This window comes from Microcaecilia unicolor, chromosome 3 (assembly GCF_901765095.1).
Source record: "Microcaecilia unicolor chromosome 3, aMicUni1.1, whole genome shotgun sequence".
In the NCBI taxonomy this organism is placed as follows: domain Eukaryota; kingdom Metazoa; phylum Chordata; class Amphibia; order Gymnophiona; family Siphonopidae; genus Microcaecilia; species Microcaecilia unicolor.
Window position 1 is genome coordinate 156869556 of NC_044033.1, and position 20925 is coordinate 156890480.

At 47.5% G+C, this 20925-nt stretch overlaps 1 protein-coding gene across 1 annotated transcript in view; it reads left to right on the forward strand.

Moving 5' to 3' along the window:
• Positions 1-20925, forward strand: part of HEATR1 (HEAT repeat containing 1) — a 275600-nt gene that overhangs the window by 239090 nt on the left and 15585 nt on the right. Inside the window, 2 exon segments of the mRNA XM_030196518.1 lie at positions 384-488; positions 2440-2608. Of these exon segments, the coding sequence (XP_030052378.1) occupies positions 384-488; positions 2440-2608 (274 nt within the window).

Consider the following 20925-nt stretch of genomic DNA (forward strand, 5'->3'; position numbering starts at 1 on the left):
AGATGATTCAAAGGGATTTTTTATGTGTGTATTTTGGGGGAGAGGAAGGAAATGCCCCCCTGGAAGCCCTTCTTTCAGTCTTTAGCAGTAATGCAGACTGCTGTGTTTTAAATCTGATGATTAGGAAAGGCTGTCTGACCCAGGTCATTGGCAAAAGGCTAAGCCTATTCTGGTTCCATTTTTTTTCCATTACATTTGTAGATTTGTAATTTCAGGTTCCCTAAGAAAGGCAGATCTGCAATTCCATAGATGCCACGAGATAAAACCAGGGCTAGCCTAGCAGGTCAGGATTACCAAGGTGGGGGGCTGTCAGGTGGCTTCTTTACTACTGATGGGACTAATAATCTTATTGCTTTTGGAGTAATGACATTCCTTTGTTGCAGGACGATCTGGAAGATGTTGGTAAAACAGAGGGCCACATCATTGACTGTTTAATCACCATGATCATGAAGCTTTCTGAGGCCACTTTCAGACCCCTTTTTTTCAGGGTAAGTGTTTTTTGTGTCATTAGCCTTGAGAAGTTTTTCAATGAATGGTGCAAACTAGGGGTGCGCCATTTAAAAAAAAAATTACTCAAGTTGCATCATCTCCTGTCTCCTCCAAACATCTCTTCCGCTGCCAACCCCTGTCCTCGGCACTATGTGGCATCTTTTTCTCTTCCCCCCCCCCCCCCCCCCCAAAAAAAAAAACGCTGGTCTTCCTTAAAGGTGGTCTTCATTTGGTCCCCAGCAGCATCGCTGTACATACACTGCCTGTGACCTGATCTGAAGCTTTCCCTGTGACCCATCCCGCCCTTTTAGAAACAGGAAGTGATGCCAGAGGAGGCGGGATGGGGACGGGCCAGAGAGAAAGCTTTGGAGCAGGCTGCAAGCAGTGTGTGTGCAATGCTGCCACAGCCATAAACCAAAAGACCGACGGGAGGGGGGGGGGATGCTGAACCCAGGGTTGGGGGAGGGGAATGAGCTGCAGACTCACAACAAGCAGAACTGGAGGGTCCACCAGTGGATGCTATGGCCAAGGCAATGAGCTTCCTTCCCTTCCCATTGAACTCTATGCTGAACAGTCCTATACAAGATTTAAGGCCTGGCTCGGTCTCTCAGTAGCCCTGCCCTCCAAAACATAGCTTTTTGCTTTCTTTGTTACGCTTGCCACTCTACCACATCACCCATCTATTGAAAGCACATCACTGGTTACTGGTCGAACAATGAATTATCCACAAAGTAGCTACATTAACATTTAAGGCCTTCGCCTGGGCACGCCCGACTACTTCTCTTGTCTTACAATCCCATACTCACCTGCTAGACTTCTTCGTTCTTTAAACAATCACTGCTTAGTTCTTCCTGGTTCCAAACTTGCTCAACAAGAATCCACTAGTTGCACGGCTTTTTTCTATCTATCAACTTTCATCTGGAACGGGCTGTCCCTTCCCATCTGTAGTAACCTCTCCTTAAAGAAATGTAAGAGTGAACTTAAGACCTGGCTTTTTGGAAAGGCTTACAGTGCGCAGTCTAGTTGTGGTCTCCCCCCCACCCTCCTGTTTGAAGCATGATTTCTCACCCTCTACATTGCTTAACTGTCAAGTCACATTTTTTCCCTTCCATCTCCATTACTTGTATGAATGGTTTTTATTGTTCTAACAGACATTGTAGTTCCTTTCCTTTTTCAAAGCTCTTGTTTTTAAACTAGTATGTACACCGCTCTGCTCGGCCTGTCAGAGCGGTCTAGCAAATAAAATTGAACTATAAACTTCCCTAGATTTTTTAAACATCTAGTTTTAAATTTGTTGTCTTTTTTTTTTCCTTCTTCTTTCTCTCTGTTTTCCACCATCCTGTTGACATTATGTAGTTGTTTTCTTTTTCCTAAGATTTTTTATTGTAAACCGCTGCGATGATTCCTGAAAGGCAGTATATCAAACGCCAAATAAACTAAACTAAAACTGCAGCAGTCAAGAAAAGAGCTTGGTACTGCTCACCACCAAGCTTATGTCCCTGCTTATGGGGGTGGAGGGGAGGGAGGAAGAAAGGGAAGAGAGAGTAATGGACCCTATGAAAGAGAGAAAAATAATGGACCTGAAGGAAGTAGAGTGGAAAGGAAGGAAGAGAAAGAGAGCAATATTGGATCTGGGAGTGGGAGGGAAGGAGATTATCAGTGATTTAGGGAAGGGAAAGGGAATGGGATTTGATATACTGCCTTTCTGTGGTTACAGTCAAAGCAGTTTACATATTATATACAGGTACTTGTTTTGTACCTGGGGTAATGGAGAGTTAAGTGACTTGCCCAGAATTAAAAGGAGTTACAGTGGGGAATAAGTAAATAAAATACTTTTACTTGTGCGATTAACCACGATTAATTTTATTTATTTATTTTTCTAATCGCTATTGACAATTTTAATCAAAATGCAGCCCTAGATTAAACTGATCCTGTTCTGATTCCTTCCAGCTGTTTGACTGGTGCAAGACCGAGGACACATCAAAGGACAGGTCACTGACATTTTATCGTCTGGCCGATCAAATCTCCGACAAACTGAAGGGGCTCTTCACGCTCTTTGCTGGTCACTTGGTGAAGCCTTTTGCTGACCACTTGAACCAACTCAACACCATGAAAACCGGTACATTTCATAGCCTCATCCTTTATACCATGATGAACATGAAGGCATAAATTTGTTGCGTAGTCTCAATGGGCATTTTTTAAATTACAGTATTACATTCTACCCCAGTTGCAGAGGTTGTGATTCATTCACAGGAAAAATGTGAAGAGCTTGTTTCTTACGTTGGGCCTATTTTTATATCAAGGCCCTATGAGAGGAGTTCCAAAATGTGCCTATTTTTTAAAGAACTCTTCTCACACCTAAGTGGTTCAAATTAAAAAAAACATTTCTTGCACAGCATCCCACAGATCAATCCAGAGACTAGGGTTATGTCCCTCTACGAGCAAATGGAGATAGAGAGAGAACTTCAGAGATAGCTATATGTGGTCATGTGCAGCTAGCTTCTCTTAAGTATTCTATCTAGCAGATGGTCATAACAGTTTAGTTCTGGATTGATCCAGCTCCTAGCCAGCCCATGGGTCCCAGTTGAGCCTGGATTGGGGTTGAGGTCCCAGAGATTGGGTTTCTTGTTGGAAAGGTATACCTCCTCTCTCCTCTCCCCTCCCCCAGAAGATCCCTTGGTTCCTTTATATTGACACCCCTGCTCCTGGCCTCAGCTCTTCTTTTCTACCTTTATAAAAAAAAAAAAAAAAACTGGAGTCCTTTATTTGGCCACTTGAGGTAAGCACTGCCAGACAGTTTGCAGCACAAGCTGCAGAAAGGGAGCCAAAGGAGCGCTTAGGCACGGAGATCTCTGCTAAAAGATGGTATTTTTTAGGCGTTTGGTTGGTGCTTCGATGTCAATGCCATTGGAAGCTGCAAAGCGCTGCTCCTGGCGGCTGTGAAGGGATGGAAGGGTAAGAGAGAAAGAGGGAAGGTGCTGGACATGGATGGATGGAGGGGAGGGAAGACTGGAAGGAGAAGCACATGGATGGAGGGGAGGGAAGAGAGGAGAAATGTTGGACAAGGATGGATGGAAGGAAAGACAAAGGAAGGAGATGCACACGGATGGAGTGGAAGGGAGAGAGGAGAAATGCTGGACATGGATGGAGAGGAGGGAAGACAGAGGAAGTACATGCACATGGATGGAGGGGAGGGGAGGGGAGTGAGGAGAAATGCTGGATTTGGATGGAGGGGAAATTGCTGAATTTAAGGGCTGGATCGGAACACTTTGAGGGCAGATGTTGAAACTGGACAGGGCTACAGATGGTAGACAGGACGCATAAGGACACAGAAGGATGGTGGACATGATGAGAGAAAAAATATCAAATGGAAAGAAGACACTGCATAAAACAGAAGCCACTGGGACCAAAGCGAATAGAAAAACTAAATGCTCAGACAACAAAGGTAGAAAAAAGTATTTTATTCAGAATTTATTAACTGGAATGTGTCAGCTTTTGGAAATATGCATCTGTGATATTTTGCATGCAAGTTTTGATTTTTCTAGTATTGCTGCATGCTGAGTCTGACTTCTTGAGGTAACTTTCCTTTTCAGTATTTTGCCTTCATATCAGTTGTGTCATGTGTTTTTCATGTGTGATCAAGATGCAGTATTCTGCTAGCGTGTAGTATTTGCAGCCCTTTTTGTTTAGTTTTTTTGTTTCACTAGGTTGTGTACTGGTGTTTTAGAGCCTGGTGTAATTATAGTGCTGCCTTTCCACGCATAAGGTTGTCGCTCGTCCTTGGAATTAGTGCTGTTATGGTTTGGTAAGGTTATGAGTGTGTTTTTGCACAAGTTTGTGTATAGTGTTTTGCAGTGGAGAGATTGTGTATTGGCCTTACTGAGGTGGCACCAACACATCAGAAAGGGTTTTAGAGCCTAAATCATGACACACTACCTCTTGAAGGATGTACATGTAGTCGTTCATAAAAAGGAGCCCATTGTGAACACTTTCCACCCTAAAAGGGTGTTTTGTGGCGCTACATGAGAATTGTGATGTTATGATCCCTTGTTTCATATTGTTGACAGTCTGCATTTTCCGTATGGCTGGTATATTGGTGTATTAGGGTCTGCCCAGTGTTATGGTATAGTAAGGTTCTGAGTGGTGTTTTGGAGTTGAGCAATTGTGGTTAGTATATGCTTTGAGCAACCACTTTATTCTTTGACATATGATACATATCTAATATCTAAATTTATTTTATTTTTACTTATTTTTTTCTGTGTGTTGTCAGACAATTATGGATATAAGCTGCGCCCCTGACCCCACCCCCCTTTAGCCTCCCCAAACAGTTGGGCCACCGACTGCCTATGGAGTTACGAGTTTATTTGAGGAATTTCTATTTTATGTTTAAATGTGTTTATTAAAGGACAAAATAGTACAGTTTGTAGGGCTATACTCAAAATACATTTGAAGAATATTAACTATAAAATAATGAGTGGAATGGATCGGGTGGATGTGAAGCGACTGTTCACGCTATCCAAAAATACTAGGACTAGAGGGCATGAGTTGAAGCTACAGTGTGGTAAATTTAAAACGAATCGGAGAAAATTTTTCTTCACCCAACGTGTAATTAGACTCTGGAATTCGTTGCCGGAGAACGTGGTACGGGCGGTTAGCTTGACGGAGTTTAAAAAGGGGTTAGATAGATTCCTAAAGGACAAGTCCATAGACCGCTATTAAATGGACTTGGAAAAATTCCGCATTTTTAGGTATAACTTGTCTGGAATGTTTTTACGTTTGGGGAGCGTGCCAGGTGCCCTTGACCTGGATTGGCCACTGTCGGTGACAGGATGCTGGGCTAGATGGACCTTTGGTCTTTCCCAGTATGGCACTACTTATGTACTTAGCCTCCAATAGTTTCGCCAGTTTTCTCTTACTTTGAATCTCCCTTTTTCCCCCCATCTTCCCCCCTCCCCTCCCTCCCGTCCCTCCCGTCTCTAAAGAGCAATTATGGATACGGAGGTAAAGAGTTACTATCCAGCTTAGCCTCTTATGGAGCTATCACACACAAAACTTATGTCTGATTTACAAAACCTGTCAGTGCTTCTAAATCAGGCCATGTCGGTTATCTTCCAGGGGTCATTCCCTTTTAAAATTCTTAATATCTAGGGCTTCGAGGATTCTAGGCAAGCACCTCATTAATTTTCACTTTTTCTCTTACATCATTTCCCTCTGCTACCACGTTAGGGCAAACACCTCCATTCAACCTTTAAGAATTCAAAATCCTACTTCTAGCCACCTCTGTTAATGAGTCCCAAAAGGGGGCCCATGTTTGGCAAAAAGACTCTCCTCTGGGTGAGGCCAGGTCGCCCACCGCTCTACGTTCCAAAGAGCACAAAAAAATCATTCTCGCTCGCCATTGAGACAGGGTTGGTGAGTCTGGTGTTATCCATAATTGCAAGATAACCTTCTTACCCAGTAAAACCGTTTTTTTAAGAAACGGGCGCAACCCTTTAGGTGGTCTTTGTACCAAGTGAAATTTATGGAATAGTAGCTGGGGCTTTTTCCGCCATGTAACCCTCCACATTTCCGACACATGACAACACACTTGCGTCCAAAATCTGGCTATTCGGGGGCAAGCCCAGAACATGTGGCCTAGCCCAGCTGGAGAGTGACCACACTTCTTACATCTATCTTCCTGACCCACCTGCGCCCTCCATGCTCTATGTGGAGAAAAAAACATTCGAGACAGGAATTTATAAGTCGTCTCCTGCAGCGCCACGCTTTCAGAGATTTTGGATAAGTCCAGAAAGCATGCCCTCAAGTGATCAGATTTAACCTTCACTGGTAGGTCTTTATTCCATTGCATTGCCAATTGTTCGTAATCAATCTCACCTAATTGCTCACGTAGTTCCGAATGGTAATATTTTAAGGGGACAGACCCTTGAGCATCCAAAGCTAAAAGAGACATCAGGCGACTCCATATTTGGGGACTCAAACGTGCGGGTGGAATAGATCGTAAATAATGTCTTAGTTGGAAGGAGGCAAAAAAATCTTTTCTAAGTATACCAAATTCTCTGTCTAATTCTTCAGTAGTTTTTAAAATACCCTCTTCTGAGTATAAGTGATGTATGTAGCTAATCCCCCGTGTTTCCCATTCTAAGAAAAGTTTAGCCGAGCTCCCCGGGGGGAAGTGGTTATTGCCTCTTATCGGCAATAGTGGAGTGCAAGTTGTAGAAAAAACAAATTTACGGCCCAGCCAACGCCAGGTTTGTCTTATTGGGGACACCACTGATGTGAAATACCGGGGTATATTTACTGCCCCTGGCGTAGCATGCAGCCATGCACTGAAATGTCGGGGGGAAAACACCATGGTCTCTATACTAGTACACGAAAAGTAACTAGTGCCACGAAACCAATCAGAAAGGTGGCGCATATTACTAGCCACAGAGAATAACTTTAGATTTAAGAGTCCCAATCCCCCCTTAGCTCTAGAAAGATATAATTTAGAGACTGGCAACCTTGGCCGCCTCCCCTGCCATAAATATTTGGTCATTACCCTCGTCAACATCTGATCATCCTTATGTTTAAGAAACAAAGGCAGTACTTGCAATACATAAACCCATTTTGGGACCAGAATCATGTTATAGAGGGCTATCCGCCCCATCAAGGATAGGGGTAAAGTCGTCCATGTCTGCAGAGTCTGTCTAGTTTTCAGTTTAAGGGGTTCTATGTTTTGGCTATATAGGGTGTTCAGATCGGCTGTCAGCCATATGCCAAGATACTTCAATTTATCCTCTGCCCATGTTAATGGAAATGCCCCCTCCCAGGTCGAACGTATCCGTGTCTGGACTGGCAGAGCCATAGACTTACTCCTATTCAGGGCAAGGCCCGAGTAGAAGCCAGACTCCTCCAGGGTTCCAAATAAGTACAGGAGAGAGGATTGGGGTTTTGTCAAAGTTACTAGTATATCATCTGCAAAAGCTAAAGTTTTGAGCTCCTGCGAGTGTAATTTAATCCCCCGTACATCTGGGTCCCTTTGAATAGTGCATAACAATGGTTCAAGGTATAACAAAAATAAGAGTGGTGAGAGTGGGCAACCCTGTCTCGTGCCACATGCTATTGTAAAGGGGTTTGATTTCATACCATTAATCAATAATGACGCTTTCGGATTAGTGTATAGCGTTACGATAGCATTAAATATCCACCCTCGGATGCCAATATAATCAAGGACAGAAAAAGGTAATCCCATCTCACCTTGTCAAAAGCCTTTTCGGCGTCTAAGCTAACTAGCAGCAATGGTTCATTCTTGGTAAGACTCTGTGCAATGGCTAAACAGGCCTTCCTGACATTGTGACAAGGGTGTCTACCCCGCACAAACCCCACTTGACCTTCTCCCACTAATTTTGGTATTAAAGGGGATAAACGTTCCGAGATGATCTTCGCTAAGATCTTTAAATCAACATTTATAAGAGATATAGGTCTATATGAACCTGGATTTTCTGGTGGTTTGCCCTCTTTTGGAATTAGGGTTATCAAGGCTTCATTAGACTCTCGCCTAAATCCCCCACATTCAATGGACTCCTCAAAAAAATCAAGAAGCGGGCCACCCACTTGTGGGAAAAGCAATTGATAGTACTCAGCACCAAATCCATCCGGACCCGGGGCCGACCCACGTTTTAATGATTTCACTACTCTTTGCAGCTCCTTGGCCCTTATAGGCATATTTAATTGTTCTAGCACTTCAGGGTTCAGACGTGGCATTCCAGAGTCTGCCAAGTAGTCTGTTATGGATGGGCCGAGTGGTGCCTCCGGGGCTTTGTATAGGTTTGCATAATATTGTTCCAATAATCTCACTACTTCCTCTGGGTTATTTATTTGTCTATCCTCTGCATCTCGAAGTGTTGGTATAAACCTATTTCCTCCCCAGGTCTTATTAAGGCGGGCCAACAATTTCCCAGATTTATTACCATGTTTGTGGAAAGAGAAAGATCTATAAAAAAATTGTTTCTTTGTTCTCTCATGGATCATTGTGTTAAGGGCTGCCAGAGAGGCCAGCATCACTTCCTTGGACTCTTTCGAGGGGTGTGCTATGTGTGCCCGTTTCGCTGCTTGATACGCTACTTCTAATTGTTTCACTCCCTTTGCCAATCTCTTTGAACGAGCACACATATAAGCGATTATATCCCCACGAATCACTGCTTTGGAGGTCTCCCAGAACAATCTAGCTTCCCCCGCATGGCCCCCATTCGTATCAAGGAAATAAGACCATCTTTGTTTCAAGTAATCCTGGAAGTCTGCGTCCTCTGCCAGATATCCGGGAAACCTCCAAACTTGATGGCGTAAACTAGTTGCTCCCACTTCCAGTTCAATCCAAATCATTGCATGATCTGAGATTTCCATTACTCCTATCTCTGCACGTGGTACTTGAGGAAACAAGACTGAGGATATCAATATATAGTCTATTCTCGACCATGAGCTATGTGCTCTGGATAAATGTGTATAGTCTTTAGATGTAGGGTGGGTTAACCTCCATGGGTCTATAAGGTCTAAAGCGGTACTCAAATACCCCAATCCTTTACCCCTCCCAAACATTGAGCTTGCCTGCGGTCCAGAGCGGTCTTGGAGCCCATCCATGACTTGGTTAAAGTCTCCTGCCACTATTCATGGGGTGTGTCCATATTGGATTCCTAGCCGAACCAGGTGTTGGAAAAAGGAATGGTCATATACATTTGGGCCATAAACATTAAGTAGGAAAACTTCTTGTCCCATTATGTTTAACTGTAAAAGTATTTCTCCGAGGACAAGCAGGCTGCTTGTTCTCACTGATGGGTGACGTCCTCGGCAGCCCCTCCAATCGGAATCTTCCTAGCAAAGACCTTTGCTAGCTCTCGCGCGCACCGCGCATGCGCGGCCGTCTTCCCGCCCGAAACCGGCTCGAGCCGGCCAGTCTTCTTTCGTCCGCACTCGGTACGGCTGTGTTTTTGTCGTGTCGAGCCCCGGAGAGTCGACCTCGCGCGTCCGTTATCTTAATCGACGTGTTTTTCTTCGGAAAAGTTGTATTTTCGTTCGGAAAGTGCTCCGAAAACCCCCTTGGGTTTCGTTTGCCCCTTCCCGTATTTCCAGTTTTGCCCCGGTAAGTTTTCTTTCGTCGTCGGGATAGGCCTCTTTTCGGCCTCGGTCGAGATTTTTTCTCCCTTAAAGTTTTGGTGCTCCAAATTCGTCATTTCGGATTTTGACTTCGCCGGTGTGATTTTTCCGCCCATGACATCGAAGCCTTCCAGCGGCTTCAAGAAGTGCACCCAGTGCGCCCGGGTAATCTCGCTCACTGATAGGCACTCTTCGTGTCTTCAGTGTCTGGGGGCCGAGCACCGTCCCCAGAACTGTAGTCTGTGTTCCTTGTTACAAAGGCGGACTCAAGTGGCGAGATTAGCCCAGTGGAACGTTTTGTTCTCGGGCTCTTCGTCGGCATCGGCACCGGGGTCATCGTGTGCATCGACGTCATCAGCGTCCAGACCTTCATCCTTGGCTGCCAGTGCATCGAGTGCATCGAGGCATCGGCCCTCTGCATCGGCGCCGAGACATCGGATAGCTGCATCGACGTCGGTGGTACCGGGACCTCGTCTCCTGATGTCGTCGGACGGTGGTGCATCGAGTGGAGTGCAGGTGAGGGCTGTCCATTCCCCTGTTGGTGGCGGTGAGCCCTCGGGTGGGTCTCCTCCTACCCTGAGGGCTCCTGCGGTACAGCCCCCCCGAGATCGACCCTCTTCGGTCTCGGCCCCGAGGAAGCGACGGATGGATTCTACGTCCTCCTCGTCGGTGCCGGGGAGCTCCGGTGACATGCTTCGGAAGAAGTCAAAGAAGCATCGACACCGGTCCCCTCCCCGCGTCGGCACCGAGAGCTCTGGGTCGCCGAGGGATTCGGCACCCAGCAGGCATCGGCACCGAGAGGACCGCTCACCCTCTGTTCAAGAGGTGTCGATGCGCTCCACTCTGGACAGCCCGGAACAGCCTCCACGCCCGGAACAGGTTCTGACGTCGACGCCTGCATCGACCTCTATGCCTTTCTCTGCAGCCGCTCTGAACGAGAGCCTCCGGGCCGTTCTCCCAGAGATTCTGGGAGAGCTGTTGCGCCCTACCCCTCCGGTACCGGCGGTGCTTGCGCCTCCGGTACCGTCGAGCGTGGCGCCGGCTGGCCCATCGCCCGGGGTGAGGTCCCCGACGTCGGTACCGCGTGCGGTGCCGACTGCGGCCACCTCCCAGGAGGGCTCCCCGACTACGTCGGCGGAGGGAGCTTCGCCGATGCGGGCGAGGGAGTCTACCTCTCGACGCCCCCATCGTGGACGTGGCTCCACGGAGTCGAGCCGGGCGCGGTTGCAGATGCAGGTCCGTGAACTTGTGTCTGACACCGAGGGTGAGGCCTCGTGGGAAGAAGAAGAAGATCCCAGATATTTCTCTGACGAGGAGTCTGAGGGTCTTCCTTCTGATCCCACTCCCTCTCCTGAAAGACAGCTTTCTCCTCCCGAGAGTCTGTCTTTTGCTTCCTTTGTCCGGGAGATGTCTACGGCCATCCCCTTCCCGGTGGTTGTGGAGGACGAGCCCAGGGCTGAAATGTTTGAGCTCCTGGACTATCCTTCTCCACCTAAGGAAGCGTCCACTGTTCCCCTGCACCATGTCCTCAAAAAGACATTGCTGGCGAACTGGACCAAGCCTTTAACTAATCCCCACATCCCCAAGAAGATCGAGTCCCAGTACCGGATCCATGGGGACCCAGAGCTGATGCGCACTCAGTTGCCTCACGACTCTGGAGTTGTGGATCTGGCCCTAAAGAAGGCTAAGAGTTCTAGGGAGCATGCTTCGGCGCCCCCGGGCAAAGACTCTAGAACCTTAGACTCCTTTGGGAGGAAGGCCTACCATTCCTCTATGCTCGTGGCCAAAATTCAGTCTTACCAGCTCTACACGAGCATACACATGCGGAATAATGTGCGACAGTTGGCGGGCTTGGTTGATGCTCTTCCCCCTGAGCAAGCCAAGCCTTTTCAGGAGGTGGTCAGGCAGCTGAAGGCGTGCAGAAAATTCCTGGCCAGAGGAGTTTATGACACTTTTGATGTTGCGTCCAGGGCCGCTGCTCAAGGTGTGGTGATGCGCAGGCTCTCATGGCTGCGTGCCGCCGACCTGGAGAATAGAATCCAGCAGCGGATTGCGGACTCGCCTTGCCGTGCGGACAACATTTTTGGAGAAAAAGTCGAGCAGGTGGTAGAGTCTCTCCACCAGCGGGACACCGCATTCGACAAGTTCTCCCGCCGGCAGCCTTCAGCTTCTACCTCTACAGGTAGACGATTTTTCGGGGGAAGGAAGACTGTTCCCTATACTTCTGGTAAGCGTAGGTACAATCCTCCTTCCCGACAGCCTGCGGCCCAGGCTAAGCCCCAGCGCGCTCGCTCTCGTCAGCAGCGTGCGCCTCAGCAAGGCCCCGCGGCTCCCCAGCAAAAGCAAGGGGCGAGCTTTTGACTGGCTCCAGCAGAGCATAGCCGACATCCAAGTGTCAGTGTCGGGCGACCTGCCAGTCGGAGGGAGGTTGAAAGCTTTTCACCAAAGGTGGCCTCTCATAACCTCCGATCAGTGGGTTCTGCAAATAGTCCGGCAAGGATACACCCTCAATTTGGCCTCCAAACCTCCAAATTGTCCACCGGGAGCTCAGTCTTACAGCTTCCAGCACAAGCAGGTACTTGCAGAGGAACTCTCCGCCCTTCTCAGCGCCAATGCGGTCGAGCCCGTGCCATCCGGGCAAGAAGGGCTGGGATTCTATTCCAGGTACTTCCTTGTGGAAAAGAAAACAGGGGGGATGCGTCCCATCCTAGACCTAAGGGCCCTGAACAAATATCTCGTAAAAGAAAAGTTCAGGATGCTTTCCCTGGGCACCCTTCTCCCCATGATTCAGCAAAACGATTGGCTATGCTCTCTGGACTTGAAGGATGCCTACACACACATCCCGATACTGCCAGCTCACAGACAGTATCTGCGATTTCAGTTGGGCACACGCCACTTCCAGTACTGTGTGCTACCCTTTGGGCTCGCCTCTGCGCCCAGGGTGTTCACAAAGTGCCTAGCTGTGGTAGCAGCGGCGCTTCGCAGGCTGGGGGTGCACGTGTTCCCATATCTCGACGATTGGCTGGTGAAGAACACATCCGAGGCAGGAGCCCTGCAGTCCATGCAGATGACTATTCGCCTCCTGGAGCTACTGGGGTTTGTGATAAATTATCCAAAGTCCCATCTTCTCCCAGTGCAGAAACTCGAATTCATAGGAGCTCTGCTGGATTCTCGGACGGCTCGCGCCTATCTCCCAGAGGCGAGAGCCAACAACTTGTTGTCCCTCGTCTCGCGGGTGCGAGCGTCCCGGCAGATCACAGCTCGGCAGATGTTGAGATTGCTGGGCCACATGGCCTCCACAGTTCATGTGACTCCCATGGCCCGTCTTCACATGAGATCTGCTCAATGGACCCTAGCCTCCCAGTGGTATCAGGCTGCTGGGGGTCTAGAAGACGTGATCCACCTGTCCACGAGTTTTCTCGAATCCCTGTATTGGTGGACAATCTGGTCCAATTTGACTCTGGGACGTCCTTTCCAAATTCCTCAGCCACAAAAAGTGCTGACAACGGATGCGTCTCTCCTGGGATGGGGAGCTCATGTCGATGGGCTTCACACCCAAGGAAGCTGGTCCCTCCAGGAACGCGGTCTACAGATCAATCTCCTGGAGTTGCGAGCGATCTGGAACGCTCTGAAGGCTTTCAGAGATCGGCTGTCCCATCAAATTATCCAAATTCAGACAGACAACCAGGTTGCCATGTACTATGTCAACAAGCAGGGGGGCACCGGATCTCGCCCCCTGTGTCAGGAAGCCGTCAGCATGTGGCTTTGGGCTCGCCGTCTCGGCATGGTACTCCAAGCCACATATCTGGCAGGCGTAAACAACAGTCTGGCCGACAGACTGAGCCGGATTATGCAACCTCACGAGTGGTTGCTCAACTCCAGAGTGGTGCGCCAGATCTTCCAAGCGTGGGGCACCCCCTTGGTGGATCTCTTCGCATCTCGAGTGAACCACAAAGTCCCTCAGTTCTGTTCCAGGCTTCAGGCCCCCGGCAGACTAGCATCGGATGCCTTCCTCCTGGATTGGGGGGAGGGCCTGCTGTATGCTTATCCTCCCATCCCTCTGGTGGGGAAGACTTTGTTGAAACTCAAGCAAGACCGAGGCACCATGATTCTGATTGCTCCTTTTTGGCCGCGTCAGATCTGGTTCCCCCTTCTTCTGGAGTTATCCTCCGAAGAACCGTGGAGATTGGAGTGTTTTCCGACCCTCATCACGCAGGACGAAGGGGCTCTTCTGCATCCCAGCCTCCGGTCCCTGGCTCTCACGGCCTGGATGTTGAGAGCGTAGACTTTGCCTCTTTGGGTCTGTCAGAGGGTGTCTCCCACATCTTGCTTGCTTCCAGGAAAGATTCCACTAAGAGGAGTTACTTCTTTCTGTGGAGGAGGTTTGCCGTCTGGTGTGACAGCAAGGCCCTAGCTCCTCGCTCTTGTCCTACACAGACCCTGCTTGAATACCTTCTGCACTTGTCTGAGTCTGGTCTCAAGACCAACTCTGTAAGGGTTCACCTTAGCGCAATCAGTGCATACCATTACCATGTGGAAGGTAAGCCGATCTCAGGACAGCCTTTAGTTGTTCGCTTCATGAGAGGTTTGCTTTTGTCAAAGCCCCCTGTCAAGCCTCCTACAGTGTCATGGGATCTCAATGTCGTTCTCACCCAGCTGATGAAACCTCCTTTTGAGCCACTGAATTCCTGCCATCTGAAGTACTTGACCTGGAAGGTCATTTTCTTGGTGGCAGTTACTTCAGCTCGTAGAGTCAGTGAGCTTCAGGCCCTGGTAGCCCAGGCCCCTTACACCAAATTTCATCATAACAGAGTAGTCCTCCGCACTCACCCTAAGTTCTTGCCAAAGGTCGTGTCGGAGTTCCATCTGAACCAGTCAATTGTCTTGCCAACATTCTTTCCCCGTCCTCATTCCTGCCCTGCTGAACGTCAGCTGCACACATTGGACTGCAAGAGAGCATTGGTCTTCTATCTGGAGCGGACACAGCCCCACAGACAGTCCGCCCAATTGTTTGTTTCTTTTGATCCCAATAGGAGGGGAGTGGCTGTAGGGAAACGCACCATATCCAATTGGCTAGCAGATTGCATTTCCTTCACTTACGCCCAGGCGGGGCTGGCTCTTGAGGGTCATGTCACGGCTCATAATGTTAGAGCCATGGCTGCGTCGGTAGCCCACTTGAAGTCAGCCTCTATTGAAGAAATTTGCAAAGCTGCGACGTGGTCTTCTGTCCACACATTCACATCTCATTACTGCCTGCAGCAGGATACCCGACGCGACAGTCGGTTCGGGCAGTCAGTTCTTCAGAACCTGTTTGGGCTTTAGGATCCAACTCCACCCCCCGAGGGCCCTGTTTGTTCTGTTCCAGGCTGCACTCTCAGTTAGTTGGTAAATTTTTTAGGTCAATCTCAGTTATGTCCTCGCCGTTGCGAGGCCCAATTGACCATGGTTGTTGTTTTGAGTGAGCCTGGGGGCTAGGGATACCCCATCAGTGAGAACAAGCAGCCTGCTTGTCCTCGGAGAAAGCGAATGCTACATACCTGTAGAAGGTATTCTCCGAGGACAGCAGGCTGATTGTTCTCACAAACCCGCCCGCCTCCCCTTTGGAGTTGAGTCTTCCCTTGAAGTGTATTGTCTTGCTACATACTGGACTGGCCGGCTCGAGCCGGTTTCGGGCGGGAAGACGGCCGCGCATGCGCGGTGCGCGCGGGCGCGCGAGAGCTAGCAAAGGTCTTTGCTAGGAAGATTCCGATTGGAGGGGCTGCCGAGGACGTCACCCATCAGTGAGAACAATCAGCCTGCTGTCCTCGGAGAATACCTTCTACAGGTATGTAGCATTCGCTATATCTGCCCTCTCTATCTTTACAAATTAACTTTGATGTGCATTGCATATTTTTATGAATTAAAATTGCCACCCCTCCTTTTTTGCTGCCCGAAGACGCAAAATAACATTCTCCCACCCAACGTTGTCTAAGCTTTTGGTGCTCAACGTCCGTTAATTTAGTTTCCTGAAGGCATGCTATTCCAGCTTTGTGGCGCTGCAACGCTGTCAAAATCTTTGTGCGTTTTATTGGGGAGGAGATACCCGATACATTCCAGGAAATCAATCGGGGGGTTGGTGGCCTAGCCATCCTTTAAGAAAACTTGGTAACATAAATTAGACAATTTCCATACTCTTAAAGCTCCCGGGTGCCCAGCCCTCACCCAGCAGCCTAGTTTGTATAACAGAGGTGGCCTATAGTCATTTCCCAGTAACTTTCCATTCCTATCCACCCCAGCATTGCAGCAGGTTCCACCCAAGCTTTGTACTTTTCCAGGTCCTTGCTGTAAAGATAACATTTGCTCCATTCGACAGGACTCCACAATCCAACATAAACAGTATCTGGTTTTGTGTCTCTCCCTTCCCCCCTCCCCCCCCCCACCATGCAAATCTTATCTCAATTCTACCCTGCTCTCCCATTTCATCCCTACCCTCCCCCCTTAGACCTACCCTCTTCCCTACTCTATTCCCCATTTAGTCACACCTGGGCCTACTTCACCAGACGCAACCTAAATTAGCCACGTCCGGTGAGGGGTCAATAGGTGCCAGCAAAGCCTCGTTCTCCGTCATTTTTAATAATTTCAACAAATTTCTGAACTTCCCTCCACCCTCTCCAAACCCCCAAACAACCGGGTTATACATCTCTTATAAAGCTTAGAGCACTTGCGAGCCAAATGACTCTAGTTCACTTATCATCGTTCCAGTCTTAGGATTGGCTCTCCAGCATCTGGGTGCCGCCAGTTTTACATCTTGCGTCCATTCTTCTTAACAACTGGGCCACTCGAACCCACAAACCAAGTGATCAACAAAATTCCAAACAGCCAACCTGCCAATCTCGATAGTTGTAATCCAACAGGTGTTTTAATCACCTCCAGCCTTTCATGATGATCTCTCAGTAAGGCTGTTTTAGTCAGTCCGCTGGCCCTGCCACCTGCTTATTCAGCCATTCCACGGCTACTTCTGGTTTATTAAAGGCTTTCCAGACTCCGTTATCCATGATTTTTAAAGTCGCTGGGTATTGTAACATAAATCTGTGCTTCTTCTCCACCAGACTCGTGCAAACTGTCGAAAACGCCCGCCGCTGCATTGACAAGGCCGCCGAGTAATCCTGGAAAACACGGATGACTGTGCCATCATACTTAGTGGAGTCTCTGCATCCTTTATATGCCCGTAAAACGGCCGCTTTTTGTGAGTAGTCGTGAAACTTTGCTATGATCACCCTAGGGCGTTGTTCTCTTGCTGGTCTAGGTCCCACACGATGGGCCCGCTCAAGACGTATTTGCCTCCCTTCTCCTGCTTCGGGAAAGTTCGCTTGCAACCAAGTTTCAAGAGTAGTTTTTAAATTAGCTTCTGATAAGGATTCCGCAAAGCCCACAAAGCGGAGGTTGTCTCGTCTAGATCTATTCTCCAAGTCCTCGATTCTCTCTGTATAATCTTGTATCAGGCGGGACAATCGCTCTAGTTCACCCGAGCTTTCCTGGTGCCCCTCCTCCACCTCTGCCACCCGGGCTTCCAACTCACCCGTGCGCCGCGAGAGTTCCGAGGTCACCGCCGTTATGCCTGCTATTTGTGTCGATAACTGATCAAATTGTGGGGCTAATGCCCGCACAACCGCCTCCGTAAGCTCCGGTATGAGCGTCTCACTATTTTGGCTGGGAGGAGAATGTGCCGGCGAAACCGGCGCCATGTTGGATTCGACAGCTCTTGTTTTGTCTTCCTTTTTCTTTCCACTTTTCGCCGTTTGAGCCATCAAAGATCTCGTAATATACTTGTCCATATATTAAGAAAGCTGTTTTGCGCAGTTGGGGAGGTTTTCAAGGGCGGGGATCGCCAGTTAAATTGCTTTTTGAACGAGGCTTTGAGCAGCTAGAGTAGAGCACGTCTTCTGCCGCTCACTGCATCACGTGACCCCCGAATTTCTATTTTATAAAGGCAACATAAGCATCCAGAAACAGCTCCATCAGCTTGTAAATGATGGCACATGAATTTATATCTGCTTTGAAAGAAGTATATAAGTGTACATGTTCTTCATTCCTGCTTCAGCCAAACTATGCTTTGGGAGTGCCAACATGTGGCATGCTTAACTACACACCATCTTGTTGGTGCCCATACTTGTAGGTGCTTTAGGGTAATTTTAAAATTCTCATTCTGACATGTCAAGCATTTTATACTGGTCTTCTTATTTAGCAGACAAAAGAGAGGGAATCAAGAGCACAGCAGAATAAAGCAACTAGTAAAATAAGTACAGAGGGCTTCCAAGAACAAGTTAGCTTCAGGATATGGCTTTATTAGAAGACCTGATACGGTCTGTGTTTCGGCATCCTGCGTGTGTCAGGAGTCTAAACAAAAAACATTAAATATCACCTAAATCAATAACATTGTATAAAAAATATATAAATCAGTGATGTATAAAAAATGGCACGCTTCTAGATGGGTGAGCCCTTGGACTGTCGCCGGGTGCCCAGTGGTCTGGAGGGTCCCGGTGACAGTAGGCAAGTCACTCCAAGAAGAGTAGAGGCACACAGGTGACTCTGAAAAGAGCCCTTGGGAGCAAGACCAGCAGAACCGGGACCTGGAATGGCTCTGAAAAGAGCCCTTGGGGGCAGGGGCAGGACCTGGGATGGCTCTGAAGGGAAGGAGTATTCTTGTAGGGCTGTACTACTGTCCACCGGGATAGAACGAACAGACGGATGAAGAAATGTTTACAGAGATTAGGAAAGCTGGCAAATTGGACAATGCTATAGTAATGGGTGATTTCAATTTCCCCGTAATTGACTGGATAAATGTTACATCAGGAAGTGCCAGGGAGATAAAATTTCTAGATGTAATAAACGACTTCTTCTTGGAGCAGCTGGTCCAGGAACCAACTAGAGGGGGAGCCATTTTGGATCTGGTCATTGGTTGCGTGAAGGACATAGTGCGAGAAGTGGCAGTGTTGGGTCCCCTGGGAAACAGTGATCATAACATGATCAAGTTTGAGCTACTATCTGGGATGAAGCCACAAAAGAAATGTACTGTAGCTGCATTTAATTTTCGAAACGGCGACTTTAGTAAAATGAGGAAAATGGTTAAAAAGAAACTAAAATGATCGACTGCAAAGGTTAGGACACTAAATCAGGCATGGACATTATTCAAAAATACCATCTTGGAAGCCCAGTCCAGATGCATTCCACCTATTTGCAGAGGTGGAAAGAAGAGAAAACGTCATCCTGCATGGTTAAAAGGTGAAGTAAAAGAGGCTATTATAGCCAAAAGATTGTCCTTCAAAGAATGGAAAAAGGACCCAAATGAAGACAATAAGAAGCAACATAAGCACTGGCAAGTCAGATTCAAAGCATTAATAAAGAAGGCTAAAAGAGAATATGAAGAGAAACTTGCCGCAGAGCCTAAAACTCAAAGTAACAACTTTTTCAGGTCATCAGAAGCAGAAAGCCTGCGAGGCAATCCATGGGACCGATAGACCACGAATGATCAAAAGGGGCATGCAGGGAGGACAAGGCCATAGTGGAGAAACTGAATGAATTCTTAGCTTCTGTCTTTACAGAAGAAGATGTAAGAGATCTGCCTGTACCGGAAATGGTTTTCAAGGGTGGTGATGCGGAAGAATTGAAAGAAATCTCGGTGAACCTGAAAGATGTACTGAGCCAAATTGACAAATTAAAGAATAGTAAATCATCTAGACTGGATGGCATACATCCAAGGGTACTCAATGAACTCAAGCATGAAATTGCTGATCTGCTGTTAGTAACATATAACCTGTCTTTAAAATTGTCCATAGTACTTGAAGATTAGAGGGTGGCCAATGTGACGCCAATTTTTAAAAAGGGTTCTAGGGTGATCCGGGAAATTATAGACTGGTAAACCTGAAGTTGGTGCTGGGCAAAATAGTGGACGCTATTATAAAGAATAATTTTTTTTTTTAATTTCCATTTTGCTCACACGTTTTTCAGTAGTAGCTCAAGGTGAGTTACATTCAAGTACACTGGCTATTTCTCTGTCCCAGGAGGGCTCACAATCTAAGTTTGTACCTGAGGCAATGGAGAGTTAAGTGACTTGCCCAAGATCACAAGGAGCAGCAGTGGGATTTGAACCGGCCACCTCTGGATTGCAAGACCGGTACTCTAGCCACTAGGCCACTCATGTAGACAAACATGGTTTAATGGGACAGTGTCGGCATGGGTTCACCCGATAGCAGTCTTACCTCACCAATTTGCTTCATTTCTTTGAAGACGTGAATAAACATGCGGATAAAGGTGAGCCGGTTGATGTAGTGTATCTAGATTTTCAGAAAGCTTTTAATAAAGTTCCTCATGAGAGACTCCTGAGAAAATTAGAGTCATGGGATAGGAGGCAAGGTTCTGGTGTGGATTAGGAATTGGTTACTGGAGAGAAAACTGAGGGTAGGGTAAAATGGTCATTTCTTTCAGTGGAGGAGAGTGGACAATGGAGTGCCGCGGGGATCTGTACTGGAACCTTTACTATTTAATATATTGATAAATGATATGGAAATCAGAACGACGAGTGATCAAATTTGAAGATGATACAAAACTATTCAAGGTTGTTAAAACACGTGCAGACTGTGAAATATTGCAGGAAGACCTTAGGAAATTGGAAGACTAGGCATCCAAATGGCAGATAAAATTTAATGTGGACAAATGCAAGGTGATGCACATTAGAAAGAATAATCTGAATCAGAGTTATGTGATGCTAGGGTCCACCTTGGGGGTCAGCACTCAAGAAAAATATGGGTGTCATTGTAGATAATACGCTGAAATCTGCTCAGTGTGCGGCAGCGGCCAAAGAAGCAAACAGAATACTAGGAATTATTAAGAAAGGGATGGTGAATGAGACCGAAAATACTGTAATGCCTTTGTATCGCTCCATGGTACGTCCGCACCTTGAGTATTGCGTTCAGTTCTGGTTGACATCTCAAAAAAGATATAGCGGAATTAGAAAAGGTTCAAAGGAAGAGCAACTAAAATGATAAAAGGGGGTGGAACTCCTCTCCTATGAGGAAAGGCTAAAGAGGTTAGGGCTCTTCAGCTTGGAACAGAGATGGATGAGGAGAGATACGATTGAGGTCTGCAAAATCCTGAGTGGTGTAGAACGATTAGAAGTAAATCAATTTTGTACTCATTCCAAAAGTACAAAGACTAGGGGACACTCGAGGAAGTTACATGGAAATACATTTAAAACAAATAGGAGGAAATATTTTTTCACTCAAAGAACTCTTTGCTGGAGGAGGTGGTAACAGTGGTTAACATATCTGG